The 24,337-nt window shown below is 36.0% G+C and overlaps 1 protein-coding gene across 2 annotated transcripts; it reads left to right on the forward strand.

The window, feature by feature from the left end:
* Window positions 1–110: 110 nt before the first annotated feature.
* On the forward strand, window positions 111–24,337 carry KIF14 (kinesin family member 14). Of its 2 annotated transcripts, none has more exons than XM_035333462.1 (31): window positions 111–151; window positions 1,646–2,836; window positions 3,211–3,465; window positions 4,054–4,141; window positions 4,842–4,940; window positions 5,551–5,603; window positions 6,166–6,196; window positions 6,545–6,652; window positions 7,546–7,662; window positions 8,180–8,298; window positions 9,117–9,289; window positions 9,904–10,051; window positions 10,157–10,220; window positions 10,419–10,603; window positions 11,350–11,452; window positions 11,659–11,819; window positions 12,658–12,805; window positions 13,545–13,697; window positions 14,384–14,510; window positions 15,115–15,208; window positions 15,965–16,103; window positions 16,587–16,687; window positions 17,374–17,468; window positions 18,053–18,274; window positions 18,435–18,619; window positions 19,604–19,762; window positions 20,492–20,611; window positions 22,105–22,179; window positions 22,786–22,924; window positions 23,059–23,527; window positions 24,084–24,337. In XM_035333462.1, exons 2-30 carry the CDS (start codon window positions 1,734–1,736, stop codon window positions 23,448–23,450), a joined length of 4,956 nt encoding a protein of 1,651 aa, XP_035189353.1. In that variant the 5' UTR covers window positions 111–151; window positions 1,646–1,733; the 3' UTR covers window positions 23,451–23,527; window positions 24,084–24,337. The 2 variants fall into 2 exon arrangements, with proteins under 2 accessions (XP_035189353.1, XP_035189351.1); XM_035333460.1 differs by lacking the exon at window positions 111–151 and adding an exon at window positions 822–877.

Raw genomic sequence — 24,337 nt, forward strand, 5'->3', positions numbered from 1 at the left:
GGGAGGCCGGGGCCGGGGAGCTCCGGGGCCTCTTCCCGGTCCCGTCCCCGCCCCGCCGGGGCTGGCAGCTGGCAGCCGGCAGCAGCCAATCCCCGCCCGCCCGCCGCATTCAAACGGGGCCGAGGCGAGCGCGGGCGGCGGCCGGTGCGCGGTGAGGTGGGGATGGGGACGGGGCTCGGGCTCGGGCTCGGGCTCGGGCCCGGGCCCGGGCCCGGCCTGGGCTGGGCTCCCTCACGGAGCCCGGGGCAACCCGCGGGGGGCCGGGGCCTCGGGGGCGGCGGCTGTCCCTGAGGGGGTCCCCTCAGGAGCGGGCCTGCTGCTGAGGGGACGGGCGGGGCTTCGAACTTCGTCAGTATTTTCTCACGGCACCGCTATATGAATAGAGAGGGGGGAAACTTGTTGTCCCGGAGTTTATTTTAAAGCTGGATCGAAGTGCCAGAAAGCATAGAAACGATTCCTGGTTTCTGCCCGTGCTTTTTTACGGACCGCTGGAGGTAACGACCAAGCGGCTGCAGAGCGGGGCACCGCAGCCGTGGCTTCCTGGGCACGGCGCTGAGGGAGCCAACACGCTCGGAAACGCTTCGCGCTCCCCTTACGACTTCTGGACGCTAAAAGCTCTGGGTGTAGCTGTGGTAGGCAGAAGTGAACGGAACCGCATTCAGTTCTGAGCGTGCCCCGAAAGCCATAATTTCAGAGCTCAGCACTAAAAAAAACTTATGTTGATGCAGCGGTTAGATTGCTGCTTTGACATACTTGCTTTCCTTTTTTCCCTGTGATTATTCGCTTTTTTATATCAACGATGTATGCAGTTTTTAAAGGATCTCGAGGCAGATGATTTACTGTTGATTTTTAATGGCAAACTGATAGCACCTGACAAGTCTGCAGAGCGTGGTGGTGTCACACCTGTAACAACCCAATGACCACTGCATATGCAACAATGAAAGGGTGTTTTTCCATATGGATTGTTTCTCATCTTTTCTACGTTTAAAAATTTGGAAAGTTGCATCCATACACTCTACAATTTTTCTCCAATCTGTTAAGTTAGTTATTTTTTGTTTTAGCTATGCGTATATGTAATATAGTGATCTAAAATAAGTTCTAAACATATTCTACTAGGTGTCTTTATTAACTGTCTTATTCTGATGCTGTCTTTCATATATAAGAATACTGAAAAAAAACTGTTCTCTGTGTTTGCAGCTTTCCTAGCCCCTGTTAATAGTTTTGATGTTCTGTTGTTGTCTGTTAGTTGTCAAGCACCATAAGTGTACGTAGTTCTCAGTGAACGGAGGCATGAACTTGAATTCTCTTTTCTTGGGAATCACTGGAAATCATTTGGAACAAATGTCCATGGTCATCTTTGTTACTAAATAATTAGATTGTTCTTAGTATTAAATGGTGCTGCTTCATGATGATTCTGAAGCAAATCAGAGAATTCAATAAATGGAATCCAATAGCCTACTGTGGGTGGAGATGGTTATTCAAGTATAGAATGACTTTTTTAAGTGCTGGAGGTGCAATGGGGACACTGATTGTTGTTAATGTTTGGGAACATATATCTACTGCAGAATATGTAAGGAGCTCTTCATGCCCTGAAATATGAGGCCATGTCTGTCATAAGCATAAAATGTTTGCTTTGTTTATGCAGGTTCAGCGAGAAGAAGCAATGAGATATAATCTTCTAGGAAAGCTGTTGTGTTTGTTATAATCCTAATGTTAACTTGCTTGAAGACAAAATGCCTATTTACACGGTTCCTGCAAGAAATCACTCAGAGGCACAACGTACTACCACTTTTCAGAAGATTTCTTCACAAAATGCTCTTACCAGCAGCAAAATGTCTGGGCAGCAATTGACATCACAGATGTCAGGAAAAGAAAAAGAGAGTCTTCTTTCATCGTCTCAGAATAAGGCTGAGGAAGTAAATAGGACCTATGTGATTTCAGCCTGTAATAATGCAGATGACGCATCAATTACATTGAAGCCTCAGGACAGATTAACGCTCCAGAGGAGAACTAGAGTAAGCAAAAAATCGGTGTCCAGTAGTGAACAATCGGATAACAACGTAATACAGAGCACAGATAATACACAAACAGGCAAAAGACTTACTCTACAAAGGCGTGTGAAGACTGGCTCTGTGGAGAAGAGTAAAATTAATTGGAATTCAGTGCCTGGAATAGAAAGTAATGACTTTGCTGCAGAAAGAAATTACAAGACTGTGCTTCAACCAAATATTAATAATAATGATACTTGTTATGTTAATCCACGCTGTAAGTTAGCTGAGGGTCAGTCAAATACGAAGATACATTTTAACCTGAACAGCAAGGACTTGTTTGGCAATGCTGAAAATGACAAGTGCACACAAGTAAAATGTAAGACAAGCACTGCTGACTCAAAACTTCAACATGAAGCTCGTGTATCAGAGCAATTAGTTACCTCAAAGAATATTAATAGGATATCAGGAGAACAACTGAATGAAAAAGGTGACATAAATAAGCTAGAGGGAAAGCAAAGGTTACAACACTTAATGATAAAGCATAACAGTTTGGAAAGGCCAAGGACGCCAACAAAAGGTTCAACAGAAGGATTTAAGCTTACACCAAAGAACAGCACATTTCGGGATCAGTCATCTCTATCGGCTTCAAATAAACGAACAGTTCATTCTCCAGTGGTGTCAATAAAGAAAACCAGTGTCTCTAGCTCTCCTCCTGTGAGTAGAAGTGCAAAAGCAAAAGAGAATGTAGAAATGCTAGCTGAGAACAATAGCACTGAGAAAGAGGTTTTCAAAGTAGAAAACAGCAAAGTGACTGTAGCTGTGCGTGTACGGCCTTTCAGTAACAGGTTTGTATCTTGGACTTGTACATACACTAAAGAAGGTATTATGTAGCATCAGAAACATTTCTATTTTATTTTCTGAATTTTTTGTTTTTCATTAGCCAAATAAAGATATATTATATACTTAAAATCAGCAAGTATTTCAACATCCAGGTGAAGATTTTAAGAGGTTGAATTCATTTAATGTAGCTTGGAACTATGCTTTAAATAGTCATTAACTAAAGTACTTGAGCTTGAATGCTTTTTATGTTTAAACAGACAGGTCTGTTTTTAAACAATGATTACCCAATTTTTTATAAGGCGATTGACTGAAATTACTAACTTCAAAGAATGTAGCTTATGCTTTTTATTTTTTTATTTTTATTTTTCCTTCTGTTCAGAGAGAAAAATGAGAACTCACTTCCTGTAGTCTCCATGAGTGGCTCAGAGACAACTGTACGAAATCCAAGCACAAACCAAGTTTACAACTTCAGTTATGACTACTCTTTCTGGTCTTTTGACAAGTGTCATCCTAATTTTGCAAGCCAAGCAATGATTTATAAGACTCTGGCAGTGCCACTCCTAGAAAGAGCTTTTGAGGGATATAACACTTGTCTTTTTGCTTATGGGCAAACTGGTTCTGGAAAATCATACACGTAAGTTCCTAAAAATAATTGTTAAAATTCTGCAGGCACCAATTATTATGCAGTGTGAAGTTATGAGAAGAGATTATATGCAATAGATCTAGTAGTTATTAATTTGTGTTAACATGTTTTATACATTTTAAAACAATACAAATAATGAAAACAATAATATTAAAACTAGTTTCTGCAGTGGCAAAGCCAAGCAGGAAATATCTAGGCCAGAGATAGAGAGGGGCTTGGGTTACTATACTGACAGGATGCAGAGAACAGAGTATACATACGTTTTAGGATATCAAACATCTGTAGGTTTCATGTTTATAGTACAATTTACTCTTCTTCAGTTGCTCTAGGGTTTCTCTTTGCCTTGGCTTTTCTACCCATATATCAAGGGGTGAAACAGGGAAATTATAAAAGACCTCAGGTATCATCAGGTCCGCTCTCCTGCTTAAACACATACCAACACAGATGAGGTTTATTTCTGTAATTAGTTACTTCTATTACTTAAAGAAACATATGATGTTTTAACTTTGGCTTTACAATTAATATTAAAAGTAGCTATAAAGAGAGAGAAAACTGAACTAATGTTTTTTGTAACTACAGGATGATGGGGTTTGATGAAGACCGAGGGATAATTCCAAGACTCTGTGAAGATCTTTTCACTCGAATAGCACAAAGGGACAAACAACAGGTACAGTATGTTTATACATTCGAGCTTATGTTGAATGATGAGGAGACTGGTGCATTTCAGTATCTTGATAACTGTTTCACTCCTTCTCTTTATACCTTAGTGCTGATCCACTTACTGCTAATGCCTGCATTTTATTGCTGATTCAAATCTTTTTTCTGATAGCACATCTGAGTCCAAAATAACATTGTTTGCTTCCTGAGCGACAATAACGTACAAAAGAAATAAGGGCATGATAGAACAGAATTCAAAGCATATGAGTTAATCTTAAAACATTGTCACATGTCGATGTGAAATACACTTGAGTAGTATTCTAATTCTGTTTTTTTAGTTCAGTATTACTGAAACTTCTTAAATAAAAATTGAGCAATGCCCACCTGCATTCTTGAGGCTTAAAATTTGAGTTGTAAATAATGTTTTGTTTCCTTTTTTGTTCTGAGAATAGTGTTTTTATTTATTTATTTTTTAAATTTGTACATAATTATGAGAGAGTAGACTTCCCATAGGGGATGGGAATGTTTCTTCTGATCACAATTTCTTTTGATTTTTTCATTCTGTTTCTCTCAGCATTGATTGGTATAGTAATAGTTAGCTTAGAGAATCACATTGAATAGAAGGATCTGGTAATCTGTTAGTTTCCAAAACAGAAAGAATGATGAAATGTTTCTTGGGCTATATGAGTATCTGTTTCTGTTATTACTAGGTCTTGTATCATCTTGAAATGAGCTATTTTGAAGTTTACAATGAGAAAATTCATGATTTGCTTGTCTTCAAAGCTGAAAGCAGACAGAAGAAACAACCAGTAAGTTGCACACAGAAAAGAGTATATGCACAATCTCAAAATAGTGGCATTTGTTCTGTAAATAAAAATACACAAATAACAAGTGATCATTGCTTTTCTAAGTACTTTAGATTGCTAGTGGGATTCAAGGTAAAAAAAAAAAGACTTCAAGCAAAATGTGTGGCACTTCAGAAATGCTAAGCAAAAAATCTTGCTGAAATAGAAGCAAGATGCTTCAGTTGAATCTCTAAAAATTGTTACCATCTTGTGTCTGCAAAGTGAAGAAGATATTGTCAGCCTTTATAAGAAAGACCCTTAGAATATTATTTATCTAGGACGTCTCCAGATTATATTGAGTCTCCTGTACAATATAATTTGAGTTATAATCTTGTAACTTGGATGGAATTTCAAAATGAAAGAATTGCAAGACATATGGCATATACATATACGCATAAAGCATTAAAACTGCATTTCATCCATTAAAACCAGTATTTGATCCATCACTCTCCTCAGTTCTTGGTCCTACTGAAATGTCAGTTCACTTTCAAAAAATAGCTGTCCATTTTTTATTTTCTGGGATGCCTGTTCGCTACTGATATTTACAGTTGTTTTCTTTAACTGTTCTTACCAGCTCCGTGTAAGAGAGCATCCAGTGTTAGGACCGTATGTGGAAGACCTAACAGTGTAAGTCTTAACTGTTCTCAGTAAATCCTAAATACATCAGGAAGCGCTTCCTTTATTGTGGGGATGATGGAGCACTGAAATAGGTTGCACAGAGAGGCTGTGAAATCTTCAGAATGCCCTTGGAGATCTTCAAAAGCTGTTTGGACATGGTCATGGGCAACCTGCTTTTGGTATCACACCTTGAGCTGGGGGGTCGGACCAGATGATCTCCAGAGGTCTCTTCTGATCTTGAGCATTCTGTATTTTTAATAAATCTATGATATAATCCTGAAACAGCATACTGTTATCTTGAAGCTCTGTGAAAGTCTGTTAACTCACAGTTTCGTGCAGGTTTACAGAAACATGTACCCTAGTTTGACTTGCTGTGTTTCCACTGGCCTTAGAATGACTAGAATTCTTTTAGTAGGTTTAGAAACAAATGGAAGTCTCAAGACAATGAGAGTTTTCATGGTATATTTGTATTTTGTCTGTAAGTTGGGAAGTGTTTCAAAGCTTATGCAACTGGGAAAACTATGGAAAGAAACAGTCTGAATACAAACTTGTTTTTTTCCCCACTTTGTAGGAATGTTGTCAGTTCTTACTCTGATATCCAGGTAAGATTTATTTGGTTATATATCTCCTTGTTCCTTCTGTTGCTGCTGAAAACTCTATTCCATGGAAAGGAAGAAAAAAAAACAACTTTACAGGCTGCCCAATATTCTATGATGTTTTGCTTGGTGACGTAAAAGTGTAAAGAGCACTAGTCCTCTGTCATGGAGCTGAGTAGATGCGTACAGGTACGCATCACTTTCTTTACGTAGTAGTTACCTCTTAAAATGAAGTTTTGATTCCTCCCTTATAGAGCCATCATTTGTGTTAATAACGTCATTTGCAAACATTTTAAACTGCATTTAATTACCCAAATTACATACTGGTTTCATGTTCTGGCTTATCTCTTACAGAGTTGGCTTGAACTAGGGAATAAGCAGAGAGCGACAGCTGCTACAGTAATGAATGACAAGAGTTCTAGATCTCATTCTGTCTTCACCCTCGTCATGACTCAAACCAAGGTATTGCTTGGTGTTTTAATTATCTGTTCAGCTTTCATAGTAGAAAATTGTGTGATGCCTAGAGAACTGGGAGAGTATACTTGAATGAGGTGAATAAAAGCCAGTGGATTTTTAACATGGCTTTCTATGCAGCCAACTTGTTTCATTTTCTGTGCTGTGATGATTACATTCTGTTCTCTCTGTTCTACATATATTTATAGAAGTAATATAAATATTCCTAGACTGGCAGATCTAGGAGTAGTTTCAAGCAGTTGAGGATATCTCTCACCCATTTGTCTCCTGAATATAGGCACTACAATTTTTCGTTTCTCTTACAGATGTGTAAGAGGCAAAACCTGACTTTGTGATAATCCTGAAAACAGAAGTGAAATAAGTAGAGCTCCTCCAGAAGTCTACTGTCTATTTTCTCTGTTTACAAATAACTTGTTTGTTTGTTCTTGGCTGTTGTCATTTTTCAGCCCAATTACCTAATCTGTCATCCTTCCTCTCACCGTTCTCGCTCCTGGATTACTTCGTCTCTCCATCAGAATTAGACCTGAGACTTTTCCACTGACTAGTTAACTGATCTTCATTAATTTAAGTCAGTAACAGCCTACTGATTTCTGTGGGTAATGGGTAGAGGCAATGGTCAAACTTGAGCAGCAAACTGGATTTAGGTATCAGGTTTTGTGCAATTCATGCTTATATAGTTATTCAACTGCAAACACTTAATGCTATGGTTAATAGTATAGGTTTAGTCACCTTCCAGGAATGTACACGAAGGTGTCCTGTCAAAAAGTAAATGGAAATGTCAATTTTTATTTATGTATTTTTTTAAGTGAAAAGTTTGTTATTTTTTTGTTTGCTCTCAGGCTTTGTATTTTGATTCAAATGCAAGTTTCTACTTTTTCCAGGTAGAATCTGTGGATGAAGAGCAACGTGACCGTAGTCTTACCAGTCACATAAATCTAATTGATTTAGCTGGCAGTGAATGCTGCTCTGCAGCTCAGACCACTGGAGAAAGGCTGAAGGTAAACCACAACTGGAAATCTGTGTGGAGTAGGGAAAGATTGACTCCACAGAATACCCTTAAACTTCAACTCCCAAATATCCTCACATACCAGGGCTCTTGGGCAAGACACTCCCTCTGCTGTGCAGGCTTGGTGATCATCTGAAAGGAATGAGCATGAATTGCATGCATGAGCAGCTGACTTTCCATTTAAGTCTCAGATGCTGTACACAGAGTTGAGGCTTGCCCCGATCTTGGGATTTAGTAAACAGTTTCTAGTAAGATACTTCCTTTCACCCTGCCTTTGTAAGTTTAATTGTTCTCAAGACTCGTTAAGACTAGGGTCTCTGTTATTTCCAAGTGAAGATCTTTTAGGATATTCTTGCATCATCTTGGTTTTTAATCAGTAGTAGCAGTTAATATGGCACATCTGTACTATACATTGAATAAGCACAATTAACATTGTTAATCAATAGTCAATAACATGACACAAGTAAATACAATTGTATTCTAATTATTTTTATTTTTGCTTTGTGTAGGAGGGTGTGAGTATTAATAAATCACTCTTAACCCTTGGAAAGGTTATTTCTGCACTCTCAAAGCAGTCTCGAAATGGAAAGAAAACTTTCATTCCTTACCGGGAATCTGTCCTTACTTGGTATGTATACTCCAGAATTCTTCATATAGAAGTTAAGGCCTTTGCAGCTTGTGGATTCCCCTTCTGCACAGGAGCCATTCCTTCCTCGACTTCTGTGCTGCCCACCCCTAGCCCCCTACCGCAGAAGCAGGGTGATAGGAGAGGCAGGGTGGATGGAATTATTCCATCTCTGATTTGGGGTCTAGTACATTGATCACCTCTTTTCCTCCATATGCTTCACAAAGAAATGTGTTATTTTGCTTGGCTGACACCACCATTGCTTTGGTGCTGTTCCTTGTCTGTCTTACCATGGAACAAATGTTACAGCTCTTTTGCATCATGTATCACTTGTTTTTCAACTACTTGCTTGTTACGTCATCTTGCATCAAATACTTCGGTTTTGTAATGCTTCTTGTGTTACTGGTGATGGGTTTGCTAGCAACAGGTTAAAGTGATTTGAACTAAGGCAGATGCTTAGGTGGCTTAGCAAAAAAGTTACTTCCACATTCTGGTGCTAATTCCATAGTGACATTCAGGTAAGGACAAAACTTTGAAAGAATGGCTTGCTGTTAGAGCAATTCCCATGTTTCTGCACCTAGTGCAAATACTCTTTCTGCTTAGAAATCTGAAACTCGCATTTCAAGGTGACACAAAGAGGGAAGAATAAATCAGATAAAGAACAAACAGGACCTTGGTTTGTGTTATAAGTAGCTGTCAATCAATCTCCCACTACTCTCAAAGTACCAAGACCCTAGGTATTTTGTGTTTATTCTGTTCATTAACTTTGATTTCACTGCTGGGAGGGAGAAAAATAACTCCTGATTTCTGCTCAAATGAAGGTTATTGAAGGAAAGTCTTGGTGGAAATTCACAAACTACTATGATTGCCACAGTAAGTCCAGCTGCCAGCAGCACAGAAGAAACTCTCAGCACTCTTCGCTATGCAAAACAAGCTTGTTCAATTATCAACATTGCTAAAGTAAATGAAGATGTGAATGCCAAGCTAATCAGAGGTGAGGTTGACATCTGCAGCTTTTAACGGCTTTTTTCATTTCTGACTGGGTTTAACTTACTGCTCACAAGGAGATTACTAATAATAATTGTGTTGACTGACCACTGGTTTATTTACTCCTCTAATGTTTGCTAGTCAAGACTTTTATAAATTGCAAACACCGTCATCTTTGAGACAGTTTTGCTGTTTCATTAACTTTTAAAAATTGATTTAATTGATAAATAACACTTTGGTATGCCACAATGATGCTTACCGTCAAGTATTATTTGTGTTCAGTTTTTTCTTACTAACACACTAACCAGGTGCTTTGTGATTTTGAAATACAAAAATATTTTCTCTCTGGTTTGCATAATCCTGCAACTAGCCTAATAGGATATCTTCTTTGTAATTCTATGTCTCTTTGAGTTGTGTTTTTTTTTTTTTCTCTCTCCAGATTTCAGACAGTATGTTGGGCAACAGTTGAGAACCTTTAATAGGGAAAGATGTTTTGCTTTTAATTAGATACCAGGATAAATGTTCTAGTATTGTACTGAAATGTCTAAACACTATTCTATCTGTTTTTTTTTTTTTTTGTGTGTGTGTGTGTGTACTGTATTTTTGGTTTGTCTAATATAGAATTGAAATCTGAAATTGAAAAACTGAAGGCAGCTCAGAAAAGTGCTCAGAACACTGATCCTGAGAAATACAGGCGTTATTTGCAGGAAATAACATCTCTGAGGGTGAAATTGCATCAACAGGAGAGGGACATAGCAGAAATGCAAAGGTGGGGCAGTCAATAACATCTTTTAAAAAAGCAAGTGATAAAATCTATATGCTTTAATTTTGCTCCTAAGACAGTGTTAAGTTATTTTTCCCTTAATATATTAAGGGCCTGGAAAGAAAAACTTGAGCAAGCAGAAAAGAGGAAATTAGAAGATATAAAAGAATTGCAGGTATACTTTCTTTCTTTCTCTTGTCCCTTCACTTTACATAGCAACTAGGACAGAAAAAAATAACATTGGCAATTCTTGCAGAAGAATTAGAGTAGTTCAAAGATTTGGTTTTATTAATGCTGTTCTTTTAACAAATTAATATAGCTATTTGGATACACAAAGTAAATTGTCTTTTTTGCTGGTATCTCTTTTATCTAGAAAGCAGGAATTGCATTCAAAATGGACAATCACTTACCAAACCTTGTTAATCTCAATGAAGATCCCCAACTTTCTGAGGTGCTGTTGTATATGATCAAAGAAGGAGAAACTACAGTTGGAAGGTATACACCGAATTCAAAACATGATATCCAGCTTTCTGGAGTGCTAATTGCTGATGACCATTGGTACGTAGTATTCTTTGATTTCGTTTTTCTTTTTATACTTTGGCCAGAGCAGGAGATACTTCTGATCCTTGTCCTACTTTTGGAGTTGCTCTTCCTTCTAACAAAATACAATTTTCTAACTAGGGAAGATATTACTTAGGGATAAGTTTTGTATTCTTCAGTGAATAAGGTCACTTCCTTCTATTTTTTCCTAGAAATCTGTTAACCAAGGTAGTTTAATTCCTTAGCACATTTTGTTAGTGGTGTGAAATTTTCAGTTCACACAAATTCTGGAGAAGGACCTGATCAAATGATACTGGCTATAACTCTCCCATTCAGCTTAATGTAATAGTGAAATGCCTTTACATTTTTCAATTAAAACTGAAACTAGAGAACAGCTTGGCCAGATTTCTGAAATGTTTAAAGTGCATCTTGTGCTATGGATCCTAAATAGAATGCTGGAAGAAATTTAACGAATCAATTACTGAAAATAGAAAAGACCTAGATATGTTGACACCCTGTCATCTGAGCATTTCTTTGATAATGATTTTTTTTAGTAGAAGGTTCTCAAATTTAAATATAGATTCTCTTCCAACATACAGGTTGTCACTCATGAACTATGTATAATGTAACTAATCAGTAAGAAGACACTCTACACAAAGAAAAAGGATAACAGCACACTATGTACAGCATGATTTTTGTATATTAAGAAACATAATTTGCAATTAACATAAGCTACTGATATCACAAATATTTCTTGTTTTCAGCGTTATAAAAAATAACGTTGGCCAAGTGAGTATTATTCCACGGAGAGAAGCAAAGACATATGTAAATGGGAAATGCATTTTAGACCCGACAGTTCTGCATCACGTAAGTAATTGACTTGGTAAAAGAAGAATATAAGCATGTGTAGATTTTGTAGCTGTATTAATGTTACAATTTCAGACTAAAGGTTTTCTTAGAGGGCTCTGAAACCTTTGGATACTTCTGTCTTCCCCTTCAATTTCTACTCCTACCTTCTCTGTTTCAAGCCTATAAATATAAAAGTTATAGAATGAACTCTTTTTTTCCTGTAGGGTGATCGAGTGATCCTTGGGGGAGACCATTATTTCAGGTTTAACCATCCAGTAGAGGTTCAGAAAGTTAAAAGGCCATCTTGTGGGACTACGCTTTTGCATGATGGCCCTAAAGATTTTGAATTTGCAAAGAATGAGCTGCTTATTGCACAGAAAACTCAGTAAGCATTGTATCTTTTCATTCTAAGAATAAATTCACAGCTGTTAATGCAACTATGCAATAACTTTACTAAGAAAGCTAAGATCATTAATTATTTCACTGTACGTGAAAGCTGGAAAATAGAATGCTTATTTTTAACTCATTTTATAATGGAAATGTAAGTTCCAGACTTAGCTGAAGTGAATGTAGATATGTAAGAGGTGATCGCTACAATGCAGTCCACTTGTCAAGAAAACAGACCACCATTTATGAAACACTAAGCTACAGAGGTCTACTGAGTAGTGTATCTCCTTAGCTGCATTTCTTCCCAAGCACATAATGAGTCAGAAATTTACTTCTGATGTTTTAGAGAAAGAGACAAAACTGAGAAGCAAACATGCTATGAAAGGAGAGGAGAGACCAAAGTTATGACCTTGGTTGTCTCTGATAGTGGAGAATTTGAGATAGTGCAGTGTTATACATAGTTGCTTCTTTCCTGGGAGTTAATAAGTGTGAGTCTCATTGACTTAACATATGCTTTTCTTCATCTTAATGTGATTTAGGGAGTTTCTATTACGTTTTTTAATTTTGCAATAGATAAATAATACAATAAATTTGGAAATCAAGTAGAGTGTAAAATACTAGGATTTTTTTCTTTTTCACCTGTGTCTGTATTTTCCCTACGAAATCAAAAATACCTAGGTGAAATGTAAAAGTTGTGAAATACATTTTCACTGTTAAGTTTGGAGACTGTAGAGTAACTCTTCCTGTTATGATAGAAGTGAATAAGAATACAGCCTTTATGCAAGTTATAAGAGATTAAAGCTAGCATTCTATGTGTATGATATTTCCATTTGTAGGCTTGAATCAGAAATTGAAGAGGCACGACTCAAAGCCAAGGAAGAAATGATGCAAAGTGTCCAAATAGCAAAAGAGATGGTTCAGCAAGAACTGACATCACAAAAAGAAGCTTATGAAAGCAAAATAAAATCACTGGAAGCAGAGGTGGTAAGTTGCCTTAGCATCATTATATAAAACATAGCGCTAAAGTAAAATAAGGCAGAAGGTAATAAAACAGAAGCAGTAGTATGTGGGGATTTATTTGTTGTGTTTTATGTGGTGGTTATTTTGTTCTTTTTTTTTTTTTTTCTTGCATACCATAACAGCATCTTAGGGAGTTATTTAAATGTATATACATAAATAAAGTCACTATTGCTAACACAAGAAGTTGTAAAGTAGGTATCCCCTTCAAAATTATTCTAGCAATTTTGGTTTATAGAATTAGGAATTTAAACGTTAATCCACTGTGAATTTGATAAAGATGTAACTTGTAGTGATTTTTTGCATACAAAATTTTCTTCTGTGTAAATTACTACAACTTTAGCGTTTTAGTGAATGTTGTTATTTTTTTTCTTCCAAGCTTGCGTGCTCCTTTGTTATATAATGTAAAAGTATTTACAAGACTATAATTCTGTATAGAATGGTGCATCATGGCAAAACAATAATGAAGATGGAATATTTTTTCTTAAACCTGCTATAGATGGCATAATGTGATGCTTGTGAAGCATTCACTGCTTTCATTCATATAACCTTTCTTTGCTGACAGCGAGTGGGCTTGAGTAGTCCACAGGGGCTGCATATTCTCAATGTATTGAAGTAAAAATAAACCTTAGTATCTGCATACAGGACGGATCAGAAATGCTGTACAAGTAGTATACCTCCTTTTGTCTGTCCTTTATTATATTAGAGAGAAGAATCTCGTAAGAAGCAAATGCAAGAACTGAATAATCAAAAGGCTGCAACTAAAATACAGGAGCTAGAGAAGGCAAAGCAAAATCTTGAGCTAGAATTACACTTCAACAAGAAGCGTTTGGAAATGGAGACCTTAGCTACCAAGCAGGTATTTAAACAAACAAACAAACAAAACAAACCCAAAGCTTTTTAGGTGATAAACCTTGTCTTTTAAGAAAATAATTGCATGTGAAATGTTTGTTTTTTGGGTGGAAGGGAGGGATGACACAATGACTCAAGGGATTTTTTTTTCTTTTTTTTTTTTTTGGAGGGGTGGTGTTTTTCAAATATTTTGTTTTCCAAATATTTTTCTTTTTTGTGGGGTTTACACAAATAACTAGATTGCTTACCTTCTGAGTATGCTATTGCATACACTTTGGAGATAAACTAGTACTGACCTTGTTATTTCTTATGTCATGTGAACCATTTTGCTCACGTACTAAGCTTGAGTGACCATTGCCAAAGCCAAAAGTTATGACTCTAACAATTAATGTGGTGGTAATGTTTTTTGGCTGCTGTTCATATATCTGACTTCGGCAGCGAATTTTATTTCATTTTTTTTTTTAATGTTACATCCTTTTCATTTTAATATTTCTTTTAAGAATTTGAATATGTAAGTAAAACAAGAAAATTGTTGAAGTTTGAACATGAAGGGTTTCACACTGATGGCAGATGTGGAAGATAAGTTTCATTCTGCTCTAATAGTCCTTAAAATGACAGCAACAAAACGATTTCACACAAGTAAACACCATTGAGTTTGATAGGCTTTTTTGTTTTTTTTTTCCTCTTTCTCAGGCTCTGGAAGATCATAGTATTCATCACGCAAAGATACTTCAAGCTCTGGAAGCTGAGAAACAGAAGATTGCTGAAGAAATACAAACCCTTCAGAAGAACCGTGGAAGCGGGAATAAAACTATGACTAGTACGTGTGTACATTCTAGTGTACATACTATTGCAGGAGCAATGCTGACTTCTTGCTCAGTGGACTTGGATTTAGTGGCTGTGGACCCTTTTTTTTTTCTTCCTCTAACACTTCTCTAACAATCTGGAACAATGAGAGACTTACGGTTCTTATGATCCTTTACCTTCTTAAGCAGTGTTTATCAGGCAGTGCTAAGAGATCTGTTTTAATCCTAAGTCAGTGGTTAGGCGGATATACGTGTTGTCTGCATTTTCCCCTATTACTTCAAGTCCTTCCTCTGGCTGGCTGAATTAGTTAAAATCTTAACTCACTGGGGAAACTAGACTAACAATTGTTTCTGTTTAGTTTCCTACCTCATAGTAGTGTACTATGTAGTATCTAGTGTTATGTCTCTATTTCTGAAATACCCTTTACGTGTTCTTTTTTAAAGTGTTATCTTGGCTGGGAAGGCCTTTTTTTTTCTTCCTTTTTTCCCCCTCCCAATCTATTGAGAGAGCTACTAATAGCTAAACTCTATTTGATTAAAACAACAACAAAAAACCTTTCAGCTGTTGCAAAGTGTTGTGTGATCAGTTTAATCATTATGTACTATGTTCTTTATTAGTTCCTCTTAACTGGAATTCTTTGAAGTTATCTGTGATGATCAAAGAAGCCAACACCATTAGTAATGAACTAGGGAAAAACACAGTTTTCTGCAGGTGAGTGTCTGAGTGAATTGATTTATACAAGTGTGGTGGAGATGCTGGAAGTGCAGTGTACTGTTTGTTTTTCTTTTAACAGCTTTTTGTTAAATTGAACATGACATTTCACTTTTCTCAACTAGGTTTAGTGTAGTGTGTAGCTTAGCTGTGTTAGTTTGAAGTGTGTTTTTTATTAAGACTTTAAACATTTACATTAGACAATTCATTTTGGATCACGTGTTTTGGAGGTGACTCATGATATCTATGTCCATCATGCTTTGTTTCACATATTAAAGTAGTCCTAAAACATGCAGTAAAAACCTCAGAACATGCAAACAACAGATAACAAGAATTCAAGACAATTCATTTCACTCTATAGTTGCTGTGCTGTGTTACTTGTTAGTCATAGCTGAAGAGCATTCTTGAAGTTGATCCCTATAATGGCCAGGTGTTTTTAGGAGGGGAACAAGAACTCTGCCAGTAGAAGTCTGTAGCATATATTTAGTTCTGAGTTTCTTGAGAACCAGGAATTTGCATGCTAGTATTGACTTCTTTCTTGGATTACAGAGATTCCTGTTTTGCTTTTTCATAAAAATAAATTTAATGGCTGACACTTAATATGTTTGTGTTTTGTGAGAAATGTGATGTCCCAGGTTGGGCTTGTTATCAACTTCTTAATCTCTTTATGATCCTCCCTACAAATATTTTATTTTTGAAACATGAATTAGTGTTTTTATACTTATTTGTCATATTTTAACTTTCTCAAATTCTTAGGCACGACAAAATCGATGATAAAACAGGAACAGTATCTTCTGTTCAAGTGCAGGTTCGTAACATCAAACTAGGAATAGCAACTTTCTGGAGCCTGGAGAAATTTGAATGCAAACTAGCAGCAATGAAAGAACTCTATGAGGTCAGTAAGAACTGAGGAAAAAACACTAATAATTCATAGTATTTTCTCAAAGAGAGTACAGTAATCATATAGGATGGGAAGCCTGGTGTTTTTTGTTTTGTTTTTTGCTATGTGTTCGTAATTTTATTTTTATATTTTTTTAAATGTGTGCTCCTTTATTATACAGAAAGCATATGAGAGCTCTGAAAAAGTATATTGTGTTTTTTTTTTTTTTTCTCTAAACTTGGTATTCCTATATCTCAGATGCCAGATAGTTGGTCGGCTTTGCTTGATGTTTTATTTATTTATTTATAAAAAATTACATCTCAACGTAGCTGGCAGTCCATTATCTTCTAGATTATATCTATCCTAACAAAAAGAAAAGCATTGAATTTGTTATTGTACAGCCAAAATGTTGTCTTCATCCATGGGTTGTATGTTTCATTATCACTCTACTTCTGCTTAACTTTCCTCCTCCTCCTCTGTGTTTTCTTTCTCTTCCAGAGTAATGATAACAATAAAGCTGCTGATGTGTTTTATGACCCTGCTGATGAGTGGGAACCTGACCTTTCAGATGCCTCAGTTTCCTCTCTTTCCAGAAGAAGGTGATTATTTGTAGCTCCTTCAGCTACACTTGAAACAAAGCAGAAGTTAATTTGTATAATTCCATAAACATGCTGTTCTGCCACTCAAGTATTTTTTTATTTATTAATTCTTCTTTTACCTTTTTATAGCGCCAAACTTACAAATTAAATGAAAAGTTAAGTAACCATTTATGAGGAGTGGGGAAAGTTAAAGCACAGTTAAAACAAGTCAGGCAGGAGTGCGTCAGCTTAAACACAGCTTCCAAAATGAGTGGGGGAGTTCCTTATGAGTCTCCTTCCAGCTGTTTCACGACTTCAAGGTTGGCTGAGGCTTCTCAAATTGCTCTCTTACCAAGAACTGGTCTTGGGTGCCAGGGGATAAGTAAGCAACCGGAGCCAGCCTAGAGAAGCTGTTGGCTTGTCTGATGCTGGAGAACTTCATGGAATATCTGTGTTTTACCAAGAAAAAAACCTTCCCATTTGGCTTTACAAAACAATTCAGTCTGTCCAACAAACAAGATCAAAAAGAGTGTGTGTGTATATATATATATATTATATATATATATAAATTAAAATAATATATTATAAATATACATATAAATATTGTTATTTGCCTGGTGCTTGTTAATATTCATTGAACCTTCAGTGGGCACTGGGGAGAGGTTGTTTTTTTGGTTTTTATGTTTTTGTTCTCTCATCTTTTCTAGAAGTAGAAGTTTCATGAAGAACAAGAGAATTTCTGGATGTTTGTCTGGTATAAAATTGCAACCAATCCATAATACACAAGCTTCCTATATTTCAGGTATTTATTGATATATAGGCAGATCACCTTTCATTTCATACCGAGAACTTGATGAAAATGCTACCTGTATAAAACATATGCACTTCTAATACTTATTAAAAATAAATATATATAAAAAGGTGTGGGCCAGGGAACAAACTGGAAAATGTCCTGTTTGTAATGTATTCAAGCCTACAGTATCAAGCTGTTAACAGTAGATCTTTTTCTGGTTTCTCTGATTGTTTTCTTAGGGTGAAAACTTCCTAACCATCACTCTCAGCCCTTTTTAGAGAGTTTTACTTGAAACATTACCCCATTGTCAACTAAGCAGGTTTACTGGAGAATGAGGATAATTCATGTAACAAGTTGCCTGAGGCTGAATCCTTGATACAATCGTTTGGAGACTGTGCTTGAATTGTTGCTATTCATTTAACTGCTAAGGTTTCCCCTAGCTCTTTGTCAGGTTTTATGTATTTTTTATTTACTAACTTTGTTAGTTATATGTTGCTAAAGAAGCAATACAAAATAGTCGTTATATGGATTTTCTGACTGCTTCTTCTTGTGAAGAGTTTCTTGCCGATGTATTTTACTTTTTTACCTTACAGGTTCACAGAATAAACCCAGCATATGCCCAAACTTCTCTGAATCACTTCTTCCTGGAATTTGCAAAGAATCTCTAAGTTCAGCTTTAGATTTACTGGAACAGAATCATGAAGGAAGAAAGAGCATAGCAGATCATCTCCTAAGGAATTTGTTTACTATTTTCTCTGGAGTTTCTGCCATTTCAAAAGCCTATGAACAGCAAGATGAAGAATGTCAAAAAAACTGTAAGTCTCACTTTTATAGCTATTGAAGTGAATATTATTAAATGGCTTGTTTTGTCTTTCAGACGTGCAAACATTCATATGTTTGCTGAGGGAAAGAATAAAGATTGCTACTTTTATTTGCGGAGCAGACCTGCTGATAGATCTCCTGTTTCTTTTGTAGTTTTCTCTACTGATCATGCTGCTCAGTCCTACAGCATCAAAATTACCTCTGCTTTTGACCAGCTTGTGGTTCTAGTCAAGGTTTGGCTTAACCATGTGCAAAAGTGTCCTGGCTCTGTGAAGACTGATGAAGAATTAAAACAGGAAGTAAAGAACCTGGGAGGGTATTTACAGTTACTGTTGCAGGTACAGTATTTATTTATATTTATATTTATATATAATATATTTATTTGTAATATATATTTTATATTTATTATATTTATATTATAAGAAGAAAATATAATTAAGCTACTGTGTTTAGAGAAGTTCTGTGCATTAAAACAATATAGGTTACAGATGGGCTAAACACAGTTAAATATCCAGCATATAAAACAACAAATGGACAGACCTAAGGAAAATGAATAGCAAAGGGCATGTTTGTACCAGCTAAACTGGTACTATTTTTTTTTTTTTTTCGCTAGTTTAGTGTCATGTAGACTTTTGGGTCTAGGCCCTGACAACAGCAAAGGTTTGTCAGTATGCTATCAGTCCTGATCTGGTAAGTTCTGCTTCTCAGGGATGGCACAGAATCACTGTGATGCATCTCTGTTGTTGTGGGTAGATAGGGTGGTGGTGGTTTTTTTTTTTTTTTTTTTCTGTTTATTTTTTTAACTCTAAAATTAGAATTACTGTATCTACGATTAACTGGATCATACCAGTATTTCTTCAAGTCACACAGGTATCCTGAAAAGTATCTAATTCATATACTAGTTTTATCTGACAATTGAGCAAATCCTTCAAAGTGATGATAGGAACGCCACTTAGCCCTCTTGTATTCCTTCAAGGTAAAAGGGGAAAATAAAATATGCAGTGACAAGAGTGATTGCTAGTTTGCATTCTGGGAAGTGTTTATGGTTTTATAAAACCAGTCACTGGTAAATGTTATTCATGGTACAGCCTTGTGAAGAGTAATTCTATTTTAATTGTGTAGTATAATGATACCATTTTTCTTTATGGCTGTGTTGGCTTCTCTTTTAGCCATAGTAGATAAGTTATTGGAAGTGGGAAGATAGAAAGCTGAAAACATGTCAAGCTCTCATGCAGTGCAAACTCTTGCACTATAGAAATCCCATGCTCTTTGACCAGAGATACTTGCTAGTTTCAGTGAATGATAATGCTTTTATTTCTAAGGGATGTTCTTCAGATATTTCCTCAATGGTAACAGAAGCACAGAGCAAAGTGAACGAAGCAGTAAAACAAACAATTAAATGCATAGGACACTTGGCAGTATTCACAAGAACTGGTATTTCCATTTTTGAAGAGAACGACATTCCTGCAACTAGTCTACAGGTGAAAAAATGTTTGTTAGAAATAATGATTTTGTAGATGAGTATCAAAAATACTTGATGATGAAGACTTTACGCTTATTCCAAACAATATCTTTGGTTTTCCCTTTGTATTCTTTATGCTTCTATATCCTAGGATATAGTACTAAATAACGAAGTAATTTTCATGTTGACATTCAAGTTTTTTATTAAGTAAACAACCTCATAATCATAATTGATTATATAAAACAATTTGATCAATTGAATTAAGTGTTTTCTGTTTATCTAATATTACTATTTTTTTTTCCTCTGGAGGAAAAAGTGTGTTAATATAAATGTGTTAATGCCCTTAATGTTTTTGGAAAACAAAACAAAACAAAACAATGAAACCAAAATCCCAAGCTTTTAAGTTTGTACAACTTTCACCCATAAGCAAGAAGAAATGCTGCCCTTTTAGGGTTGCATCTCTGCAGAGATTGTACAAGTATACCTATTTCAGTAAAATTCAATACTTTATGAATAATCTGGCTGAATACCACACCCAGTTTTCAGAAATCTGAAGAAAACTGGGGAAAAGGAGGTTAGAGTGCTGGGCCTCTGTGATCTGAGAATCACGTCTGTCTGAATAGGCCAGCACTGAACAATTTGCACCCCACAGCCCCAAATTGTTTTCAGTCCATTATGGAAAATCTATTTTAGTTCCTAGGCCAAATAACTCCTTTAATCATTATGTTTTGCACCTTTATTTTAAAAGGATTTCGTATTTGCTGTTTATGATGGAGTAGGCTTGGGGCTGGACTTTCTTATGGATACAGTACAGGAAAAAGCAAGAACGGTGCAGAAAGAACTATTGAAACAACATCCACAAAATGAGGTGAGATGTCAAGAAGATTATAAACTACTGATACATTTTTTAGAGGCACTTGATCATATTTTTTATTTTTCAGCAATTCTTTCTAGAAAGATTGTGTGGAATGCTATTACAGTTGAACAGAAGTTTGAGATGGGTGATGCCAGTCTTGCAGATTTATTTATTTTTTTTTTCCCAGTGTTTAGCCTTTCACCCATATGTAATCTGAACATTCAAATGTATTTAATTCAGAGTAATTTCTGAATTGGAGGAAGCTTTCGGGACACTTTGAGTAAAATTTCATAGTGTAAGCATGAAGAAGAGGGAGAATACAAAAAACTTGCACAAAGATGCCAGTGGACAAAATGGTGAAGATGCATTTTTTTATTCTGTATACTGTTCTTAAATTGTTTTGTATAAACCAAACAAAAAAAACACTTAGTAATGTTTTATGATCTTAAAAGTTAATTGTTATTTTATAATGATAACGGTAAACACCTCTATTTCTTACACTGTTATTGTTGAGAAGATGATAAGTTTAAGACTGCTTTTTTAGTATACTTTTGTCACATATTGTTCTTGCACTACTAGTCCCAAACAACGCACTGTCTAAATATTAAAATAGTTCAGTGTTGTCTTTTAACATTTTTTGTACAGTCAAGAACCAATGGTGGCTGTGTACCTGTATCTGAGTAATCCTGTGTTCTGCCATGGATTTTTCTATTTTTTTTTCCCCTCAAAGCTGAGAAATTTACAGGACTGTGGCCAGTAAGATAGTCTGCATAGTGAGCTGGGTTAGATATGGTACATATTTCTGAAGAATTTATTTCTGTTCAAAAGTAGATAATAAATGATCTGGAGTAAATGGTTCAAATCCATTGGAAAGGAGTGATAAACTGCTTGTTTCAAGGAAAGTGAAAATTTCTTCCTACCCAGATTTTCACTGTGTTTCTTAATCCTACACGTAGCAGTGAATCTGCCCCATATCTTTTATATTGCTGTCTACTTAACTCCAGAACGCTTCAAGTTTGTAGCAAAAAGAATCAAGCAGTCTGCTTTACAAATAATTCTGTTCACTTGCAGCAGATTCTTATGTACTGGTAGGGATCCTGTACATGCTTGTTGTTGGCTGAGCTAATGTTTTAGCTCATGTCTCCAGCTAGAGTGAAGTTGCAGAGAGAACTCCAAGTTATTAGCTAAGAGCTTACCCCTGTCACTTAGAATGGCAGTGATATAAAAATTACAGGAGAACCTTTCTTTAGTGAGCACTTAACTTTGCTCATTTGACCCTCCTGTGTTAAGGGGTTATAAGAAGTCTTGCAGGTATGTGCACAGGTAGACAACATTGTTAGCAATTTTATTTGAAAAACGCATGTTAGGTTGTAGAAACATTGCTTTTGCTTTTGAATGTTTACTTTGTTAGCATGCTGGTATTCATTGTTACGCTTCTAAAACATTCACGTACCTTTACCGTGTCTTGAATCAAGTGTGCAATATAATTAAAAATTCTTTTGTAGATTCAAAATCGAATAAAGGATGATGCTGTGGCATTAGCCAGGTTCCTTGAAGATAACATCTCTTCTTGCAGAAAGGTAAGGGAAATGTGGGCTTTGAAGCTGGATTTTAAATGTAAAGGATGTATTTAACAAAAGAAATCTGAAACTACCTGGATCTGAAATTGCTATACTTACAGTTTCATGACGACAATTCCTGCTCAGTGGCATTCTTGTGATTGGAACACGGCAACTGTTCTGGCCATTGCATTGCCACTCAAAAGTACTTGGTTTTCATTTTACCTGGTGTTTCTAGAGGTACTTTTAGCTTATCCTCATCCATCTGTGTTTATTATGAACACCCTGAATTTCAGTAATGCTAGGGTAATAGCGGTATAAATAGCTACTGCAATATTTTATGCACACAGCTATTGATATTCTGAATTAAAAGGCAGGGCAGATGTTTTAAAATGCCGTTAAGAGCTTTTTTGGGAGTTAGTTTATTTACTCTTTTATTTTTCCCTTTTCTCCTCTCAATGATATGCACTTCTTTCCAGAGCTGTCTTATGTACTGTGACTTAACATCACTTTCATACTGTATTTCGGTGGCCTGTTTTGTGTGACTAAATCCATAATAACGTATTAACTATTAAGCATTCCTGTCATGTACTTGGGTCTTTTAAAATTTGTTTTTTATTAATACAGAAAGAAGTAGAATCTCAATTACCAGAAGAAGATTATGTGTATCAGGAAATCAAGAGAAGTACTAAGATTGCTGTGAAATATTTGGAATTGGAGCAGTGCCTAGCTGAAGTCCATCGGGTTGTTTCTTCTACATTACAAGGTATTTACCTGGGTTATTGCCTGTCTTGCTAATAACATGTAGACTAAAGGAGACATGTATAGCAAGAGGAAGGGAAGAATGGTCTCTTTTTGCAAAATACTGCATTTAATTCTTATTGTTTTTGTTTCTCATAGGGTCAGTCAGAAACACAAACCCTCTCAGGAGCTTTGCAGGAGAGATTTGTATCATAGCTGGATATTTGTACAATTATTTCAGTTTATTTGCGTTGTCTTCTACTTCTACAAACAATGCTATGCAGAGAACACCCATGCCATTTATGAACTTGGATGAATTGGACTCTCTGGTTGATTCCCTTATTGTGAATTTTGAACTTGAACAAGGGCAGCAAAATCTGAAATCTAAGCCTCTTTGTAATGAAACTACTGAGACTGAAGGAAGACAAATTGAAACAGGTGAAGATGAATTTGCTTGGAAACGGAAGGGGATTCCAAAACACACGTATGAACTCCAGTTACCGCCTGCGTTTCCAGGGGAGCTCTCACCTGGCAGGATACAGTGGGTATAAAATACTACTATCAAGAATTCAGGGAAACTCTTTCCTTTTACATGAATGGAAAGTACTATATCACAAAAAGATAATATTAGTTGCTAATATTGATTTTTAAGTGGTATGAAAGTAAACAAACAAGATCGTGTGATAAGTATCCAGAATTTCACAGGAAAAAAATAAATAAATTTCTTAAGATGCTGTTAGATTGTAAAATATAGTGTCTTTTGTTTAAATAAAAGTCTAGTATCAACTACTCTTATAAGAAATAATTTAAGGATAATTAAAAAAAAAAAAAAACAACTATTGGAGATGATATGACACTGATACTAAAACTGTTGGGGTAGGGAAGCAATGCAAACACTTGCTAGGACATTTGCATCTCCTTGTTTTAGGCTTGTCCTAAGTGCCTTAAGTTAGGAGAAAGGGCTTATGTGTAGCAATGAAAGTAGATGATACGGGTACCAATTCTTTTTTTCTTAACGTTGTTGCTTTACCTCTGCTGTTTTATGGTCTAGTATGGCTAGTAAATTGGTTTTTATGGCTTTCATTTTTTGAAATGTAATTTAAAAAAAAGTATTTATATAAAGGAGAGAGATGGTTTAAAAACAAACCACCAACAAAAAAACTTTTTAACTGATAAATGCTTACTTTTAGTGGTTTTGTAGTCCATTGAAAAATCTTGGCCTGAAGTAGCAGTGATAATGCTCTTCAACTCAATCTAAAGTAAGTTCATATGGTGTGGTGTTGGTAGAGGTAATCTTTGATTGCTCAAATCGCTTTCAGTATTAATTCACAGTGTATCAGAAGCATGGTTCTTCCTAAATAATATGCAAGTCATCCCACAATGCTGTGGAGAGTTGCACTGATAAACAATCTACAAGTAAAACTAGAATGTATGTATT

Source organism: Oxyura jamaicensis, chromosome 8 (genome assembly GCF_011077185.1).
Source record: "Oxyura jamaicensis isolate SHBP4307 breed ruddy duck chromosome 8, BPBGC_Ojam_1.0, whole genome shotgun sequence".
NCBI lineage: Eukaryota > Metazoa > Chordata > Aves > Anseriformes > Anatidae > Oxyura > Oxyura jamaicensis.